General features: G+C 43.9%; 1 protein-coding gene across 3 annotated transcripts in view; it reads right to left on the bottom strand.

The window, feature by feature from the left end:
* The window catches only part of LOC105487836 (coiled-coil domain containing 149), a 105,594-nt gene that overhangs the window by 19,947 nt on the left and 64,572 nt on the right, over positions 1–21,075 (bottom strand). For all 3 annotated transcript variants that reach the window (XM_011751461.2, XM_011751462.2, XM_011751463.3), the window contains exons 5-9: positions 12,142–12,258; positions 11,212–11,384; positions 10,419–10,491; positions 8,938–9,022; positions 5,543–5,687 (exon numbers count right to left, since the gene is read on the bottom strand). In XM_011751461.2, the coding sequence (XP_011749763.2) occupies positions 5,543–5,687; positions 8,938–9,022; positions 10,419–10,491; positions 11,212–11,384; positions 12,142–12,258 (593 nt within the window). The remainder of the gene's footprint in view (positions 1–5,542; positions 5,688–8,937; positions 9,023–10,418; positions 10,492–11,211; positions 11,385–12,141; positions 12,259–21,075) is intronic.

Here is a 21,075-nt window from a genome sequence, read left to right as displayed (position 1 = left end):
TGGGGAGAGAGCGAAGAGGTTTTTTTGTTGTTGTTTTGTTTCATTTTGTTTTGTTTTTTAAGATACGGAGTCTCACTCTGTTGCCCAAGCTGGAGTGCAGTGGCGTGGTATCAGCTGACTGCAACCTCTGCCTCCTGAGTTCAAGCAATTCTCCTGCCTCAGCCTCCCAAGTAGCTGGGACTACAGGTATACGCTGCCACGCACGGCTAATTTTTTTTGTATTTTAGTAGAGACGGGGTTTCACCATGTTGCCCAGGCTGGTTTCTAATTCCTGAGCTCAGGCAATCTGCCTGCCTCGGCATCCCAAAGTGCTAGGATTACAGGTGTGAGCCACTGTGCCCAGCTCAGTGAAGAGTTTTAAGCAAGGAAGCAGCATGAGGAAGTTTAGGCAAAGTATTCTTGATGCCTAGTTGAGAATGGAGTGGAAGGAGTGTGAGTAGAAGCAGAAAGATCAGTTAGAAGGGCATTGTCCAGGTGGGATCGATATGGTCCAAATCAAGCCAGTGGGGATGCAGGGGTGCTACAGGAATGGGGCAATAACAAGGAGGTAGATGAGCTTGAGATGCTTGTGGGAGATCTGTGCAGACACACTGGACACAGGAAGAAAGGCAAAGATCTGAGAGTGCAGGCTGGGGGAGCGGAGTCAGTAGCTCACCACCAGAAGGTGTGAAGTCAGAAGGAACAGTGGAGGGGGCAGAGGAGAGCCAGGACAATGTGCCACCTTGGAAGCCAAGTTGAGAGGGGTGCAGATGAGAAGCGTGGTCAATATTGTCTTATTCTAGAAAGTGGTCACACCGGATGGGAGTTGAGAAGAGGCGGCTTAGAAGATGTGCCTGACACTTGAAGGAGGAATGTTTCAGGACAGTAGAGGGGATGAAATCCACAGTCCAAGGGACTGGGCTGAGACAGAAGCAGACTCTGGGAAAAGTGAATATAGCCGACTCTTCAAGTAGCTTAGCAGGGAAAAGCAGGAGACAAACGGCAGTAGCTCGAGGCAAACTCAAACTTGAGAGAGGTTTGGGGTTTTTTTGTTTTTCGTTTTTCTTGCAGGATGAGGGAGATTTTAAAGTTTTTATTTAGTTATGGGTTGTTTTGGGGTAGATTTCAGCATATATCTACCTAGTAGTCTAGGGACATCTCTCAGGACGCCAGGACTCCAGATGGCTTCCCTGCAGTGGTTTTAGATAGTAATGACATCATTGAAGGTAGGACAAGGAGTTTGTGAAGACAGAACTCACATAGGAACTGCACTACTGTGCTTGCTCTCTGGACAACACAGACAGCAGGAATACCTGAGTGAGGGTCTTTAAGGAAAGATTGGCTCTAAAGGGGAAGCAGGTAACTGTGTCTCTACACACCTGGAGATGCCCCTGCCTCCTCCCACCCCAAGTGGCCTCCTTTGGCATCTCTCCTCTGATCCATGACACCCTCTTGCTGCTGCTCCCCAAGATGCTGAACTTCCAAGCTCATTCACCATTGGCCAGGGAAAGAGAAGAGGAAACGGTTTCAGGCATAGCAGGAAGGATAGCAAAAGGCCAATATGTCCTCATATATTCACCACCACCTCCCCACCCTGGAGAACTAAATGTGGTGCACAGTGAAACAGCCCTTGAACAACCGCCTCATCCACAAATGCTTTGCCACCCGGTTTGAAAGACAAATGAACCTCACATCCGTTCTTTCTCGATCACCAGGTAACTGCCAACTTGCTGGCAAGAAGTAGCTCAAGCAAATTGCCTATTAATTGAACGTCGCTCAAGATGTAAAGTCCTAGGTTTCTTCATCAATTCTTCGAGATGGCTCCAGTTGGAGCCTCTCGAGGGTGGTAACTGTTGGGCAGTGGAAAACCAGTAGGGGAGCACACGCTGCCAGGAAGGAACACCTTTACTGCTATGTATAATGCTGCAGCAAAATAAAGCCATTTCTTTTCTTTTTAAAATTAATTAATTATTTTTTTCTAAGACTGCAATTGGGGCATGCACACAGAGACCAAGGTAGTTTCCAGTGTATTCCAAAAGCTATTTTATTATTTCAGTTACACAAGGCTAAATCAAGCGGGAGAACACACAGAGACCAAAGTCACATTCTATTCTCAGCCCTCATTCCATGTGTAGTATAATTAGTTTCTTTACACGCCCCCAAATAAAACATTTATTAAAAGTATGAAACAGAGGACCTTCTAAGTATTAAAGACGGCACATTAGGCAACTTATGTACTGATATAAAGCAATCTCCAAGATCCATTATTACAGGGGAAAAAAAAAATCAAGGTGCAGAACAATGAGAAAAGAAAGCTTTTTAAAAAATGAATACCAGTTACCATTTGTAAAAAAAAAAAAAAAAAAAGACAGTATATCTATGTAAATATATGAGTATGTGTATATACATAAATGTATTGTGCATTTGCTTATACTGTCTATGCATCCTTTGGAAGGCTACATAACAAATGAGGAATGGACGTTTCTTCCAGGAAGGGGATTAAGGTAGCTGGGAGTAGTTTGGAAATACATTGTTGTTTAACCTTAAATTAATATTAAATTAAAACCACAGAGGCAAGGCATGCTGGCTCATGCCTGTAATCCTAGCACTTTGGGAGGCTGAGGCGGGCGGCCCACTTCAGGTCAAGAGTTTGAGACTAGCCTGGGCAACACAGTGAAACCCTATCTCTACTAAAAAAATACAAAAAATTAGTCAGGCGTGGCTGAAGCACAAGAATCGCTTGAACCCAGGAGGTGGAGGTTGCAGTGAGCCAAGATTGTGCCACTGCACTCCAGCCTGGGCAACAGAGCAAGACCCTGTCATAAATAAACAAACAAACAAACAAACTCAGAGGAGGGTTCAAAAATTATTTTTAAAATAAACATGAAAAAGTACATGGAAACAAAAATAAACATGGTCAAATGAAAATGTCAGTCTTTCTCAATGGAGCGAGAGAGTGCTATGAACCTGGGGAATGGGCATGTTTGCAGTGGGTATGGTTAGGAACACATTAGGGAACCAATCTGTCAGAGGAGGCTGGAATCCTCTGCAGAGGCATGTCAGGCCGACAGCTGTGGATGCTACCTTTGGCAGGTAATGGGGACTCAGCCTGCTTTGCAGGGAAGGCTAGTGGCATGCTCAGAACTGTAGCAGGAAGGTGGGTTAGGCGGGGGGAGGTAGGGCTGGGGTCTGAGGATGGAGCTGTGGGAGGGTCTCCCCAAGGAAGAAGTGATGGTCAAAGGGCATAACCATTTGTGAAACATACTAGGATGGATGTTGACTGACGGAATTTGAGGAGCTGAAAGAATATCCGGAGAAACCATCAACCAGAAGTTGGAAATGTGGGTCTTGGTCTTGCTCTTGACGGGGTGGTGGGGATAAGAGATTTGAGAAGAGTCTGCAGAGAATGAGAGGCAAAGACAGAGACAGGGAATGAGGTCTCCCAGGTGGGGGAAAAAGCACCCAAGACAAAGAAAAAAGATGGAGTAGGTCTGGGGTGAGGGGTCAGGGGAAGAGGTGGGAAAAGGAAATGGGACAATGGAGAAGGCTGGAGTTTCCCCATTGAAATCCATCTTACTTGGATTTCAAGATGAAAATCTCAATGTGAAGAAATTAAAGAAGAAAGAGACTCAAAGGTGGAGTTTGGGGATACTGGTGACCTGCAAAGAAAGAATGCCGTGGGAAATGTAGGAAGAGGTCTTGGGAGGCATTAAAGCCAAGGTTATCTTTCTTTCCTGTGCATGGACTCATTTGGGACTTACTAAAATCCAGAATTCTAACCTTCCCTCCCACAAATCCTCAATTCTGCATTTATAAAAAAGTGTCCCCACCCCCCAGCTGCTGCACCCTAGCAATTCCAACATAAGTGACCTTCCAGAACACATTTAGACAGGGTGGCTGTTGAGGAAGGAGAGGAGGCCTTCTTCACAAACATTCCAGGCTGGTGGTATTTTTGAGAAGGCAGCAGGGTTGAGGAAAGGCTTTGGGGGCTCGGGGCAAAGAGGCAAAAGCCAGAGGAAGGGAAGAGGTTGAAGAGGGTGAGAGAGGAGGTCCCAGAGGAGCAGAGGCCCAGAAGAGAAACGATCCCAGGGACCAACAAGATGGCGGCTGGTGTACTTCCTGGAGACAGGAGTGAGCAGAACATGGGGAGACACTGGTTTTGGGGCAGCTGCAAGCTGAGGGGCTCAGGGTGAGAAGCCCCGTTTTCTCAGTGAATAAGGAACTGAGGTCACCTGTTGAGAATGGACCAGGGTTTAGAAGACCTGAGAAGGCTTGAAAGATGAGGTATTCTGTAGAGAGGGAACGACGAAGCCAGCTCACGGAGGACATTTCGTGCTGCGGGGGATGCCCATTCCTTCTTCCTCCCCTGAGAAGCATCTGCATTTCAGCATCTGGCTTTTCATTCCTTGGTTAAGATTTCATTTTTCAAGAACATTTAAACCTTCTCCTGTCAATAAATTACCCTTGTCATCCCTTCGAGATTGCCCTGCTTCCCTTTGCTGCTCTCTGCTTTCTTCCACATACATCTTCATCTCTGGTGCGATCTTCCCTTCACTCCAGCTTCTCTTTTTCTATTTTGTTTTTATAATACGTTCAATCATTTTCCACTTGCCTCTCTCCCATGCCCCTGCGTTTGTCAGGCCCCGGATTCTCTGGTCCCTCCCTTTGTCACTTGAAACTTGAAGCCTAGCCTTCCAGGACCCACTCAGTTCTCTCACACTTGCATTTTGGTTCCGGGTGTACGTCTGTCTTGCAAGCAGGACCAGCTACATAATTTGCAGGGTCCAGTGCAAAATAAAAATGTGGGGCCCTCTTGTTTAAAAAAAATGACTAAGAATTCCAAGATGGTGACAGTGGAGGATGAGACCTAACGTGGGGTCCTTCTGAGCACAGGTTGCATGCCCACGAAGCCAACACCATGTGTAGTATTTGCTACTTTAATTTATTGTTTATTCACCATTCTCTGAACACTCTCGATATTGCCTCTGTCATCTCTAATGGCTACTTTAACCTGCCTGGTTTTACATAATATAGTCAACATGCTATAAAAACCAAATAAGACATTCCATTTTAATTACCCTGCCTTTTCACCATCTTTTTTGCTGATCTGGAAGAGTGACATGAGATTCTTTTCTAGGTCCAGCAGCCTACGGAAATTGATGCTTGGGCGGTTTCTGCCATTCAAAGACCCTCAAAGTCATGCTGGGAGTTTCAAATGGCACTGAGACAGTTTCTCCCCTAAAAGAAGAGCTGGAGGAGAGGTGGGTCAAGTCACCCAGGCAATTATTTTATGGAACTCACCCAGGAAATACATACTATTCAGGGCGTAGCTCAGAGTAAGCATTCAATGTGGCTGGTACTCTTTCCTTGCTTGGCTCCAGCTGAGAGCCAAGATGCTGATATAAAGCAGAAGCACCATTCTAGTTTAGTGAGTTTCCTTCTTGATTTGAGGGATCTCACCTTCCCTACAGGTCCGTGGTTCCACCTGGTTGACATTCACTTCTGGTAGCCTCGTCCCACTTCCTTCGCGCCCACACCCCAACCCAAGAGTTAGGCCACCTACTTGTTGGTTTGCCTCTGGTGCTGAATGACCATGTTTTTCTCGTGGATTGTTTCCAACAGGGCTGTTGCCAGAGATTTCAGGTCAGAAATGGACTGCGGAGTAGCTGGGAGGCTGCATCCATGATCCTCAGATAGCAGATCCTGAACTAGATAGGATACAAAATATATAACTCAGTTGTCATTCTTCTGAAACACTGGAATGCAAACCAATGTCAATCCTTCCTGGATAATGATATGTCCCCAGCTTCAAAATGCGACTGTGTTGTATTGAGAGTCCACCTCAAGTGTCAACACAACAAAGTAAAATCCAGTGTGAGGACTAAACAGAAAGGAGGAAGTTCTCAGGACTTTTATCAGCAATTTTTAAGAGGATAATAATATTTGCATTTGTCTAGTATTTTAAACACTTTCATAATGACTAACACATAAAGTCTTAAAATTTGGGGAAAAGATACCCTACGGAATATTGATTTTTTCCATTTCATGGACAAAACAAGGTGCAGATGGGTTAAGAACATTGGCTGAAGGTCACACAGCCATGCAAATGACAATGACTCCTAGCTCCAAGCACCTTGCTTTGTGTCAGTTTCCCACCATGTGATACCCCTAGCAGGTGATAAGATAATTTAGGAGATTATTTAAAGTTCAAAATATGTTTTGTATTTTAGTAGCTATGCATTTGTTTGAAGGTATTATAGAAAAGGTTATATATGGCATAATAAACCAGTGATTTCACAGGTGCTACTACTTAGGATAAGGCCAAGTAAAATGAGTCACTTTAAAATCGACTTAAAGAAAAACATTAAGCAAACAATAGCAAGGTGGCACAAAGATATGGCAAAAAGATATATAACAGACTGCAAATAGCAAATATCTAAATATTGGGAAAGAGTACATTATGCAAAATCTAGCTGTTCTTGGATGTTTGTTACTCCACAAACTGCCAAATCCCATTCACGGCCAAGTTCAAAATGAAAGCCAAACAACATACACAGTTCCATGTAATTGAAGGATTGAGACCCACATGAGAGACCCACCCCTTGTGCATATCCTGCCCTGGATGAGTCTGCTAACAAGTCTCCAGTCATCTAGGGATGGCTCCGATAGAAAATTATTTTTTTGTCTAGTTTCTAAAGTGTATACTTTAAAAAAATTCCTAATTTGTTTGCATGCCACTTACAAATACATAAAGGGATATTACAGTGTGATATACTAGTTTAGCACATAATAGGACTGTCACCTCCTTTATCCCAAATTTCCTACTTCTCTGAATAGAACGTAAGATTTCCTTAGCTTCTTTGGCAATAAAACACTATTAATGAATAATATGACAATACTATCTACTAGAACATCTGTGACTCTTTCACACGTGATGCTGTTACAACTATGTTTCCCCATTTATGCTTGGCTGGGCTTGAAATGGCTTAAATTGCTCTCAGAAACCACCAGCCCCATCCATAGCATGGCCCCAATCTACATCTGCAACTTCTGCTTCTTCTCCCACCGTTCTTTTCTACCCTATGGTCACTCAGGTGTCCTGCGTATGTGTCCTTCCTGACTCTGAATGGCTGTTCTTCAAGTCTGCTTTGGGTATTTCAAAAGCACTCTTCAAAGGGAGACAAACTAAGAGTTAAACAAAAGGACAACAACCACTGATATTCCTACCAGACATTAAAAAATAATAATAATAAAAATCTCACAAATTTTATTTTCAAAAATGAAAAAAAAAAACCCTGCTTTTTTCACTTAACAGTATTATTCATTATTAATTTCCCTTAAAACATAAAATTGGATGGCTGCTTTGTAGTCCGTGTATAGATACAGAATTATTTGGCCGGGTGTGGTGGCTCACGCCTATAATCCTAGCACTCTGGGAGGTCGAGGCAGGCAGATTACTTGAGGTCAGGAGTTCAAGATCAGCCTGGCCAACATAGTGGAACCCCATCTCTACTAACAGCACAAAAATTAGCTGGGTGTGGTAGCACACGCCTGTAGTCCCAGCCACTCAGGAAGCTGAGGCAGAAGAATCACTTGAACCTGGGAGGCAGGGGTTGCAGTGAACCAAGATCGCGCCATTGCACTCCAGCCTGGGCAACAGAGGGAGACTGTCTCAAAAAAAAAGATACAGAGTTATTTAACTACTGCTGGACATTTATTGTGTTTTCAATATTTTTTATTATAAGCAATGTATGAAGAACTGTCTTGTAGCAAAATGTCTGCATTTATCGGTAATTGTTTTTTGTTGGTTCAAAGGGGGCCAGTTTAAGGCTTTCCATAGCACGCTGCCATAGAGTCATAGATTTCGTTTACCAATACCAATAGATTCTTGATAGAATGCTTTTCATCATAGGTTTTCTAGAAAGGCTGTGCCAGATTGACGGTTCTGCCACAGTGTTTGAGTGTGGCTGGCATTCTCCACATCAATGATAACACTGGGTATCAACATTCAAAGACGGCTTGCTATATATGGTATCCAGAGCTAAACTTAGATGGGCTACTTCACATTTTTATAGAGTATTGTAGTTTTCTTTTGAAAAACAATTCTAGGGTGTTCTTTTCTGGTTGAGTGGAAAAAAGAAGTTGCTTGGAAAAGAGCCTTGGTTGTTATGTAGGCTGGAGACTCAGCACTTTTTTTTTAAGCCACTGTAGTGCTGATTAAGACTGCCATATGATAGTTGCTGGTCTGCACTATCAACAACCAAAAAGTGGGCCAGCTGAGCATGTTCAACTTGAGACTTATGTTTAGCATTGAATTCTGAATATTAAGTGTCAGAAGCCAGTGTGCTGCTATTTATTCCCCTGGACTGTTCCTGGAAGATCATTATTTTTCATTGGAATCGACAAGAAGGAGGAACAAAATTGCAATCAATAAAAGCTTCTTCGAAAAAGGCACATGTCATGTGAGAAAATGATTTCAGCAGCTAGGAGACTTTTCTGATCCTAGAGGCCAGGAAAAGGGGAAATTCAAGGAGGTCGAAATGCATCCTTGGAGATGCTGAATTGGTGATTAGGAAAGAGAGAACATTCTGGAAAGGCGAACACAATCTAGGGGAATATGCCCAAATGGGGTCTAGTCATTAGAAAAACCTCGAATGCAGTGGTTCCCAAAGTGGGGTCCCTGAACCAGCATCAGCATCACCTGGGAACTTTTTAGAAATACATAATTCTCAGGTCACACCCCAGACCTATTGAATCAGAAACTCTGGGGTGGAACCAGTAATCTGTGTTTTAACAGTCCCTCCCGGCAACTCTGATGCACGTGGAAGTCAGGGAGCCACTGTTCTATGGATCGCCTTGGTTCCCAGACCACAAAAGCAGCATCCTGGATGGGATGTGGCCTTGCAGTTGTAGTATTTTATGCTCATGAGTGGTCTTTCCTGGAGCATGATATCCTACCTTGCTTTGCAGACAGGACTCCTGTCAGAGCACTGCTGCTGGATTTACCCTGACCCTTCGAGTTTTTCCGTCTCTCCAGAGCATTCTAAAACAGGATTGGGAGAGAATAAAAACCCGTCAGAAAAGTCAACAATGGAAAAGTACCTAGCAGATGTCTCCTCTCATCGGCACACAAGAACCCCTTGCAAACTCCAAGTGCTAGCCTAATATTTAGAATTCCAAGTCTATGCCCAAGAGTTATAATTTTTACAGCCTGGTAAGAAGACTTTTTTTTTCCCAACAAAGGTGGTGCATGGCAGAATGATAGCAATTACAGTCCCCTGTATACAAAAAGCACTTAATACATGTTAAATTAAATCAAATCTGAAGCAAGAATGCAGCCTAACATGTGAAGTCACTAGTAATGAAAATTCCTTCTGAATAGACATGAGATGGTGACTAGGTTTATTTTCATGCACCAATGGTGATTTCTGGAAGGAAAGAGAGCCATGATCAATTAGTGATGTCTGCCGTGGATACAGATTAAGGAAGTACATATGTGCCACCTACATGTCATTCCTAGAACAGACTTACATTAAAATTGATATGTAGCATCTAGTCAGTGCTTGGCACATAGAACTGAATAAATGTTGTTAAATGAATGCATCCACACATTTTTAAAAATTATGGATTAATTATACAACTTTAAAAGTTATATCCTTCTTTGGCTGAATGCATATAGATAGACTGGTATAATGTGTGGCCCCCACAAAATGGAAAGGAAGAACAGCATGGAGACTTGTGAGAACAAATGCTAATGTCAAAAGCCAGGAAAATAAGGTTCTTCCAAGTATCTAGATGGCTGTAAAACTTCACCCTCAGGAAGAGAAATCAATCTATTTTCCAAGCAGAGAAACCCAGGAGATTTTTCTAATTATAACACTTACAACTAACATCTGCAGAAATAGATATTATCAAACTAATGGTGCTGGAATTAGACTAAACAACAGTGGGGAGAATTTAAACATTCTGTCCTTGCAGTGTGACGTGAACATTATGGTTTAGACTGTGCCTTCCCAATCTTTGTTTCTTCATCACTCGGAAACCATTTTCTTATGGGTGATTATGAGAGAAATGGCATCTGATGAGTGAACATGTTATAGAGAAAACGGGTAAGAAACCTAATTGCAAATAGACCAAGGCTGTGTAATACACAAGTCCAGATTCTAGTGGAGAGGCTACACCAGGCACTAAAACACATCCTGGGTGGGCATGCCTTGCTCAGATAACAGCCGCAGAAAGAGCTCTTGTGAAAAGCTGCTTTGGTTTTTTGTTTTGGAGTCTTAGTTTTTACTGGTTACCCAGTTAAAGCTCTTATTAGACTCTATCTGGGATGGCAGGCAAGTACTAAAATATCTTTGGCACATAAAAGGGAATTAAAATAGAATGACATTTAGATGCACAATAGTGAATCACCATCATTGTCATCATGATTTTGCTACCTTGTATTTGGCAATGTTTGATTTCAAGAGGTTGACCTCTTCATGGAGTTGCTTTAATCTCTCTTGAAGGTACCTGGAAAAGAATATATAAAACTAGGAAGTGTTTAAGGGCTAAATAAAAAACACACACTGAAGTATAAGAGGAAAAAACAAAAATCACTTGCCAGAAGAGCTATCTTTTACACATAACACCTTGCCTGCTCACCAGAAAGGAGAAACACGTGCATGTTTGTGACCTTTTCTTAAATGAATGCAATCAAGGTCAAACATGCCCAAATCACACACACTCCACTTTAAAACAGCCCTCACAGAGATCCCCTAAGGGATATCAACACAGTTTTCACATAATTCTCATTAAGACGATTCCACTGGGAAGAGAGGCAGGAAGAGGCGACACCAGACATAACATTAAGTTAGACACACACATACTGAAATTTGCCTCAGGGAAAAGAAATAGCTAAGGGAATTTCTCAATTTATTTTCTTATTCTTTTCTTTCTCCTTGATGGCAATAACAAGCAACTCTTATGGGTTCCTCGCCCTTCTCAACCTACCAAGGAAGGTGTAGGGAATGAGAAGGGAGATGTGTGCAGCTGTGCAGGTGTGGGCTGTTTTCCTTTTTCACTTTTCCAACTAATACGTGGCATTGATGTCATCATTTTGGGGGAGTAAGTTTCTTTTCACTTGTAAGGCAATTTTTTCCAAAGTAAATAGGGCTGCAAATAACTCCCAGCCTGCAGGCCTGTACAGAGCCAGCCTTCCTCCCACACACAGGCCTGGGCCTGGCCACTTGCCTGTTCTCCATACACAGGGCATCCACGTCAATGATGCGGTTCTCATGCCCGCTCAGGATATGGTTCAGCTCCTGGTTGAGCCTCTCCACTTTGTCCTGGTAGGAAGACCGTTCTTCTTTAACGTCCTGAAGCTCGTCCACAGAAGCCTGCAGGTCATGCTCCAGAGACTCAATCTAAAACCACAGGGAGCACCCTTACCCAAGATGTTCCTCAGGCACCGAATTTATGGCCAGAGATGGAGCCTTCCACTTGGTTGACTGATTTTTAGAGAGTTTATTAACACTACCCGCTTGCCCTAAAACCATAAGCGCCACACACTGAAATACAATAACAGCTAAAAGTGAGGCATGACTTCCTGTCAGACACTTATTATATCTAAGATAGGAGAGATGCAGCAGCTTGGAAAACCAGAACTGAACCCTCGACTACTTCAGGATGCCCTGCAGCTGCCAGTGTCTTACAAATCCATACTTTTTCAAATCCACTCTAGACCCAGAAATCTTGTTCTGCTCTTCAGTTAGTAAGAGGAAGAAAATGAACTTTAGGTTCTCTTAGATGTTACCTAACGAGGGTTGAGATTTTGCACTTGTTGAGATTTTGCCTAAGAGGCATCGCTCAGCATTTTAGCAGAAACTTGCAAAGTAAGACCAAGTTTGTCATGTGCTGTTCTCTCCCTGTCCGTCCTGGGTAGGAGGAAAGTTTCTTGTTGTGTTCAGAACAATGGTACTCAATGGAGCAGATCTGCCTGCTGGAGGCCAGAAACCCAAGAGTCAGCTTGGGACCCTAGTGCAGTGCCAAGGAAGTAACAGCATTCAACGTGCATCCCAGCCACCCCACCCTCTGAGAAACGGGGGACACGGCCCACTCTTGTTTGTGTTGTGTCCAGCCGTGTAAACGCATCCCCGACTCCAAATAGATGTTAGTGAGAACCTGTTCCTTCGCTCTCTCCAGCTGCTGCACCAAGTCTTCACGTTCATGGGCTGCAAAGTGTCGCACGCCGATTTCTTCGTCTCCGAGCCGTTGTTTGGCAATCGTCATCCTCAACAGCTGCATTTTCCATTGGTAGAAAAGAAAAAGGGACAGAGAGTAAACAGATCCAAATAAAAACCAAAGGACACTAAGAAACTTTTGGAAGATAAGATACTTTCAAGAAATACTGGAGAAAGCACAAAACAAAGAAATTACTTGCCAGTATCATCAATGTTTTTAAAAATTAAAAATATAGATGGTAGTGTACACATGTATACACTGCTTAAGGCCTGGACACTCTAAGCTGGATGTCTGGTGGAGCACTGCTACTGGGAGGAAACAAACTCTGGTTCCCATTAAAATTTAGCAAAGATTCAAAAATGATAACCCAATGCTGGTAGATTCTGCTGAGATGGGCACACTCCCACACTCATAACAATGAGGTGACATTATCAAGAGCCTTAAAAGTGTCCCTACCCAATGATCCAGTAACTCTACTTTTGAAAATCTGGGCCAAGAATAATTCCAGGCTGCTAACTTTAGGAAAAAATGAAAAAGTAGATTGCACTGTTATTTAAAGAGTTAAAAAAAAAACCACACAAAAAAACTAGAAACAATGTCTAACAATAGTGGAATGTTTAGCAAACTACAGTGCAACCAACCAAGTGGCTAATTTGCAGCTGTCTGAAATGAGGCTTATGTGAACTAGGTAACACCAGAGAACATGTCTATGATGCCACGTTAAGTGGGGGAAAAAAAGAATACTAATGCTTCTATGCAGTATGACTAAAATTATACTAAGAACTCTCTCTCTCTCTCTCTCACACACACACACACACACACACACACACACACAGAGAATGACCAAATACATCCAAATATTAAAAATGTATATATTTGGCCGGGCGCGGTGGCTCAAGCCTGTAATCCCAGCACTTTCAGAGGCCGAGACGGGCGGATCAGGAGGTCAGGAGATTGAGACCATCCTGGCTAACCCGGTGAAATCCCGTCTCTACTAAAAAATACAAAAAACTAGCCAGGCGAGGTGGCAGGCGCCTGTAGTCCCAGCTACTCGGGAGGCTGAGGCAGGAGAATGGCGTAAACCCGGGAGGCAGAGCTTGCAGTGAGCTGAGATCCGGCCACTGCACTCCAGCCTGGGCGACAGAGCGAGACTCCGTCTCAAAAAAAAAAAAAATGTATATATTTTGGTGATGGTGAGACTGCTGCTATCTGCTTTTTACTTTCTAACTTTTAAAATATTCATTCACTGCATGAATTTCATAATATGCCTTTATTTATGTTTTAAAATCCTCAGGAATAAAATTGCAGTCTTCCAAAACATAATTTTCCAAAAGATCCCTGCAGAACCCATAGCTTTCCTGGACTCCAGAGCCAAGATCCACCTGCAGCTCCAAACCTTCTAGGTGGGGCTGCAATGGAAACTGTGTGAGAGGCCCAAGAAGACCCCAATGGTCTCAGAGCATCCCCTACCTGCCCATCACAACTCCAAGGATCGCCACTGAAGAGTGACTTTCAAAAGTTATGGCAGCGCTTTCCAATGTTTCTTTTATGAAGGTTTTAATCTGATTCCACGCCTCCCCATAGGGCAGATGTGGATGGGTTTCATATATGAACGGAAGCCTGAGGACAGTTTTTCACTGTCACACCGATCCGACCCAGGCAGGAGTGCCCGCGGGGGGCATGCTTTTCCTTGTTCCTGCATGAATCTTAAGGGATTCATTGCCAGTCGAGAAAATGGTTTAATTTTCAGAGTCTCTGAAGGATTTATGGGCAGGTGAGAGATAGGAAGTTAATTTAAGCCAAGGAAGAATATTAACTAAATTGAAATAATAAATAATAGCAAGGAACTCTGAAAGAAATGATGACTAAAGAAAAGTAAAGTACATTTTCAAATGACACTTACTTTGGGTCCCTATTTGAAAACTACTCAGTTGAACTCAACAAATATTTGCTGTGTCCCTACCAAGAGCAAAAGCACCATCGGGACCGGGTGGACAGTGTCCCAGGCAGGTGGAACAGACCGTGCAAAGGCAGGCAGAAGATGCAGGACGCTTAGATGTGCAGATGGCTGCACTTCCTGGAATCTGGTTACAAGCGATCCTCATTATCCATGGATTCTGTATTTGTGAATCTGCCTACTTGCTGAAATTTATTTTTAACCCCAAAATCAATATTTGCAGTGCTTTCATGGTCACTGTCAGACACGCAGATAGTGGCAAAAAATTACAGTCGCCCGACACACACGTTCCCATGGAGGTCAAACAAGGCCACATTCTGCCTTCTTGTTTCAGCCCTTGGACTGTAGACAAACGTCCTTTTCATGATCTAGTGAGTGCCACCACATTTGTCACATTTTTGTGCTTTCCATTGGTGACTTTGCTGTTTCAAGTGGCTCCCACACATAGTGCTGAAGGGCTGGACGTGCTTGCCCTTAAGTGTTATCAGTGCAAGAAGGCTGTGAAGCGCCTGATGGAGACAATATGTGTGTTACAGAAGCTTCCTCCAGGTCTGAGTGACAGTGCTGTTGAACTCAGTTCAGTGTTCATGAATTAACTGTATATGTCAAATAAGGTGATGTTAAACACAGACACACATAAAACAAGGTTATGACTGATCAGTTGACAAAAATGTTGTGATCGGAGGCTTACAGGAACCTAACCTTGCATTTCTCCTAGGAGCAGTGGTTCGGTATTCACTAATCCAGTAGTTGGCAGTGACTTCACAGAACAAATTTGTAGCAAAACTGGTAATTCCACTGAAAGCTGATATACAAAAACTCTATTACATCACACAACTCTTGGCTTGGGACATCAGAATCCCAAAAGTGGATACACAGAAAGGCAAACAGCAAGACAAATAAAAAAAAGGTCTATCAGATCTGAGGGTCTAGAAACAAGACAACTCCTGGCTTTCAGTACAAGGCCAACAGGAGGCTCAGGTCGTGTCTTTGAAAGCAGGGTATTTTTCTTGGTCTATGAAAAGCCATACTGACAGCCTGAACTTTAAGTAATAAAACACTGTGGTTTTCTATTCCCAATATGCTTCACTGAGCACTTAATTTAGAATTGCACAATTATGTTTGCTTAATGCCAATTAATTATTAAACATGTTTATTGAGGTCTGACAGCCATATAAGAGAGTCATCGTTTATATATTGGATGCCTGTTAAGCTTCAATAAATACGTTAACAATCATTTGGTGTTTAATGTGCATACAATATCGGCTGTTAAATCTCAGGGCTGGACTGGTTGAAACACTTATTTTTAAAAGTGAGGCCCAAGTTGGTAATAGCTGGATCATTAGTTGGGTCTGAAGCTCAAGTGCAGTCAGCCGAGGGGGTCTAAGAAGTCACTGCAGGGGAGACAGCAGAGCCCCAGGGAGAAGGCTCCTGCCTTCCCAGCTGACAGCTGGTGTGTGCTGGAGTTGGCCCACCTAGGGCCTGCATCCTGGTCCCACAGTCTGTGAGCTGTGCAACCTCAGGACCTTGTCTGAATTTCTTGGAGTGTCAGTATCCTCCTCTGTAAAAACACAGCAGTAAAAGTGTAGCCTCAGAGAAGTGCTGTAGGCATGAAGTGAGAGAGCAGGGTTGAGTTAAATGAACACTGAACTCAGGGAAGTTCAAATACTCATATATACGAGTTTGGGGATTAAATAGAAGAGGGAAGAGAGGATGAGAGAGAAATAAACCAAAACATTGGGTGATTCTCCCAATTCCTATGCTCAATATCCCTGCTGGAGAGTGAGGGGGAGAGGGTGACTGATAATATATTTATGCAAAGTCACACTGTTCTATTTTTACATAATACCACTATTCCGAAGCATACATACACCATGAAAGTTTTGGACAATTTCAAAGGACAATCGGGGGAATTTTGGCTACATACAAGTTTCTGCCTCTTACGTGCTGACTTCAGAACCTAACCCTAAGTAAGAAAAGACGGGACTTCTCTTCAATACTTAGCACAGGCCCTGGAGTATATACTGTGTTTAATAAATAATAAATGTTAGGGGCTCTTATGATTATTGTAATTATCATCATCATCCTCCTCCATGTATGTTTCCCCACACAGAAGCCCACTAGGGAAGTCCGACCTTTCCTCTAAGCTGGAGAAAGCAGAGCTCCCGAGCCAACCTTATCTGTGTAGTGCAGGCAAATGATGTTGATTTTCCACCTTGGAAAATGGCTATGAAGCAACTGCTCAGGGCACTTAATTTCCTCAAACAGCGCCATCAAAGCTGCACAGCCAGCCTCCCTGTGCCAAGCCACAAAGTGGATCAGTGCCTTGCACAGCACCCGCGCCGCCGCCAATAGACGCATTCAGTTGCTGATTTAGATAGAAATAAATGTTTATGAATGAATTATGGGTGTGAGTCGTCAGCTTGCGGATGAGGCGCAGCTGCAGCTGGGAAGTGGCTGAGGGACATGGCCGCAAAACAATGTGGTAAAATGGCTTCTGGGTGCCCTGCCCCCAACTCTGCCAAGAGCCTGCTCAATCTGTCCTCCATGAAGCCTGCCCAGGCCTTCCAAGTCGGAATGACTTGCTCTTTCCTCGATCTCTTCTCAGCCTTCGTCTCCCACAGTCCTCAACATTCTCTACCTCATCCTATTTTCATTTACCTGAATCTGTTTTACCCAAAAGTGAGAGGCAGCCAGGTGCAGGAGCAGCTATTCTCTGGGTATTATCTACATTCAGATCCAGCTTCTACTAATCCTAGCTATGTGCCCTTGGCAAGCTCTCTAACGCTGGGGGGCTACATGTGACTTGTTTTGCTTTTTTTTTTTTTAAAAAAAGGATAAAATCTATCTTGTAGGCAGGACAGCCATGTATGGCTGCCCAGGCTGTGCACTGCACAACTCCATCTGTGGAGATCACATTACCACAATGGGAAGATACAATGCAATGATCACTGTCCATGTAACTTCATGAGCTTTCAAACTGCCATCCCCAGTTACAGCTGGTATAGGTACAGTTCTTATACAGTGGCTGTCAATTTGCCAGAGCTATTGAGAGGGTCAAATGAAAGAATCATTAACAGGAAGTGGAGGCTAGCCCTTCCTTGCCCCCAGTCCTCATGTACTGCTGTAGATAGCTCACCTGGGGAGAGGTCAGCACCAAAAGGCATTTATTAAACATTCATTTGGAGTGGCACTGCGCTGGGCAACTCAAAAACAAGACCCTGCCTATTATTTCTTTACTTTACCTGTTAGTTTCCTCCACATCCTCTCCAAATGCCCCCTTACCTTCTGGAAATACCTTCAATAAAACTGGACGTGAGAGATTAAAAAGGCTCCAAGTGGGCCACCTATTGTGTACACCAGAGTCCAAATTCCTATATTTATATGACATTCCAGTTTTAGTTTCAAACAAAATAATTTGTCACTTAAAACAAATCAAAACAGTAGTTTTCATCCTCTGTCTCCTACCCTGGAGATCATCACGCACGCACTCATTAGTGTGTATACGGATGTCGCCCAGTTAACAAGCTCCCAGTGTAGTCCAAGCAAGCAATGTGCTAGCAGCTTTTCTTAACCACTGATAGATACCCCCAGTGGCTCTTCACAGCACTGAGATCCGCACAGAGCCTCTACTAGGGCTGAAGAGGCACAACATTACCTGCTCCCACCTGCCTCCTGACCCCATTTCTAACCATCCCCCTATGTCTATGCTCCAGCCATGCCGGCTTCCCTCCCTTGTCCTAAACATGCCACTCTCATGTCTGTCCCGGGCCTTTGCACTTCCTCTGCCTTTGGAAGAGCCCACTCACAGGTCTGTCCAGAACCCACTTCTTTTGTCTCATACAGGTCAGATCAGATCTCTACTGTCTGAGAAGTCTTCTCTGCACATTATCACCAGAGGCATTCACCCCTAAGCCACTCTCAACCCACACTGCCCTGCCTCCCTGTCTTCATCATACTTACCAGAAACAATCACATTCATCTGCTTGTGTCCACCCCACTGTCAGCTCCATCAGGCATGAACCTTGCTTGTCAAATGCACTGAAACACCTTGGTCTCCACAACCGTGTCTGGCTAACCATAGCCTGTCCTCAAATGCTTCTTAGATCTATTAAATAGAAAGTCCGCATTCTGTGCTCCCCACAACTCTCAGAGGCAGACACTGTCATCTCCTCTTTACAGTGGAGAGAACCCCCTGAGAAGCTGGCACAGGGCTCTGAGGCCAGTGTTAACTGGCCAAAAGCTTCAGGGCGAGGGCACTGTGACCCACTGGGAACCATGTACAAATCAGTGGGCCAGGCCAGGTGTGGTGGCTAACACCTGTAATCCCAGCACTTTGTGGGGTTGAGGCAGGCGTATCACTTGAGGTCAGGAGTTTCAGGACAGCCTGGCCAACATGGTGAAACTCCATCTCAACTAAAAATACAAAAACTAGCTGGGCATGGGTGGTGCGCACCTGTAGTCCCAGCTACTCAGGAGGCTGAGGCAGTTGAATTGCTTGAACCTGCAGGCGGAGGTTGCAGTGAGCCGAGATCACGCACTGCACTCCAGCCTGGGTGACAGAGCGAGACTCCATCTCAAATAAAAATAAAAATAAAAATCAGTCGGCCACAGTGCCTGGGCCTGAAGCTTTTGGCCAGGTAACACTTAGCACTAATGTGCCATGCCATGCACTGTCCTAGGTGCTGATCCCCATTCACCCATTTAAGTCCACCAAGCACCCTGGCAGGTATTGTTGCTATCCTTATTTGCACGAGAAGCTGAGACAGAGAGAGGTGGAGGAACTCGCTTATGTCACACATCTTATAAATGGCAGTCAGGAATTGAGCCCTGGCAGTTCAGGGCTCTGAAGTCTATGCTGTGCTGCCTCTCTTCACAACTGTGGCAACAATTCATACACAGCAGCTCCCCTGGAGAACGTGCTCTATGTCCAGTGCTTTATAGAACTTTTTTTATTTAATCCTCACAAAAGGCAAACTGCATGCCTTCCGTACCAAGCCCCTGACTCCCTAAGCTCGCTCCCCTCACGGGGTCTTTGGATTTCACATCCCTCGTCCCTATATCTGACCCCTCCCACCATACTTCCTTCAGTGTTCTGTGTCACCCACATGAGCAGAGGGCCTTCCCCGACCACCTGATATAAACGGCATCCCTGCCCCACCTGAGCTGTATTCTCTAGACCCTTATCCTGCTTTAGTTTTTTACTTAGCACTTATCACTTCCTGACATATTATACCACAGTTCATCAAATATAAGACTCCATCAACTTTAAGAGCCACCACTGTGCACCTCTAAAAAGAGGTAGTTATGCCAATCATAACTACACAATACACCGACTGCATCAGAGATGTCCAAATGGGAAAAACTGTGCATCTCGGAATCTGTGAAATATGATTTATTTGCTTACTGTCCATCTGCCCCCACTAGAACGAAGCCCCAGTGGGAGCAGGGACTCACTGATATTGTTTGCTGTTAGCCCTAGACCAGACAGTCCATCCTCAACAAATACGTGTTGAAACAAATTGCACTGAACCAACCTCCATGAGGCAAGTACTACTGCTATCCCCATTGTACAGATGAGAACAACTAAGGCACAAAGAAGTCAAGGAATTGTCCGAAGATCACACAGCTAAGAAGCCCCTGAATTACTGTCATATAGTTCAGCACATGTTGCTCCCAGAGCCAAAATCTTTAGTGTTGCATCAAGCAGTTTTAAAGAAGCTCTGATTTACTTTCACTTTAGTGTGTAATTTGGACATGGTGTATGATAAAACAAGTCTTGGGCAGAGATATCTTTCAGTTCTCCACTAGGAAGTGTAATTGTGTTCACAGTCTATGGGATGAATATCTGAAAATCATGCCGTTTTGGTCACATGGTCTACCCAGACTATGAGGTCATGTAAACCATGGCAGGCTCAAATAAGGTATCTGAAGACCAAGTGTATCCAATTCACTTACAAATAAAACATGAGAGACTGCTGAACTAGACTGGCTGCTTGCTGGACTCACTGAGCATTGCCTATAGTTCATAATCAAGATCCCACGTAGAACAAGACATGATAGGGTGGGGAGGCGGGGTGCGGTGAAGGCCCCTTCTCACTCATTGTAATTCTTCATAATTAATTTCTATAGTGCCCCAAGGCCCGAGCTTTTCATTAGAGTGCCATCTTTACTTCGGTTTCTTGCAGGTTAGGACATCTCTCTGCTCCCTTTGAAGCATAAAGTGAAACAGCTTCCGAAGAGCTCTCTGATCCCTCATCCTGGACCATTACGAACATCCACAGCTGAGCACTCCTTTTCAGCAAAGTGTACTTTAATTAGTCACCTGCACACTCATTGCTCTGTCTTTATTGGCTTGTAGCTGTATCTTAATTGGTTTGCTCACCAAATTCATCCAAAAGTCCCATGTCAATAGAGGTATGTTCACAGAAGGTCTCTATCATTTTATGGCACCAACGCCAGATAAAACAGAGGTACCTAAAGACCTTCAGCTGGTGTAACATAAAACTCATTATTAAGGGCAAAACCCTGTGTTTATGCAATATCACAACAGCTAAATTTAAATTTGCCAGCAGGGGCCCAGGAAGTATAAATGTATGACATTGGTAGGAGCATTCACCTACCGAAAACTTCCTTGCCTTTGAACACATCGCACTGTATTATTGGCCTTCTGCACGAAAGTGCCATAATCTTTAAAGCAAACAGACAAGAAGACCAACTGCCATCTGTCCCAATGGGAACATGAGTTGCTGCTTCTGACGTATCCTATTAGATGCTTATTCCACAAGGGGCACACAAAATGCAAGAAAGTTCCCAGGAGCTCGGCACCAAAGCAATAATGCTTGATGCTGGCGAAGTCGAGGCTGGTGATTAGGACGGCTGACTTTTGGGGATCCATCTGCCACATGCCAGGTGTC

This window comes from Macaca nemestrina, chromosome 3 (genome assembly GCF_043159975.1).
Source record: "Macaca nemestrina isolate mMacNem1 chromosome 3, mMacNem.hap1, whole genome shotgun sequence".
In the NCBI taxonomy this organism is placed as follows: Eukaryota; Metazoa; Chordata; class Mammalia; order Primates; family Cercopithecidae; genus Macaca; species Macaca nemestrina.
This window is presented reverse-complemented; position numbering and strand designations above follow the sequence as displayed.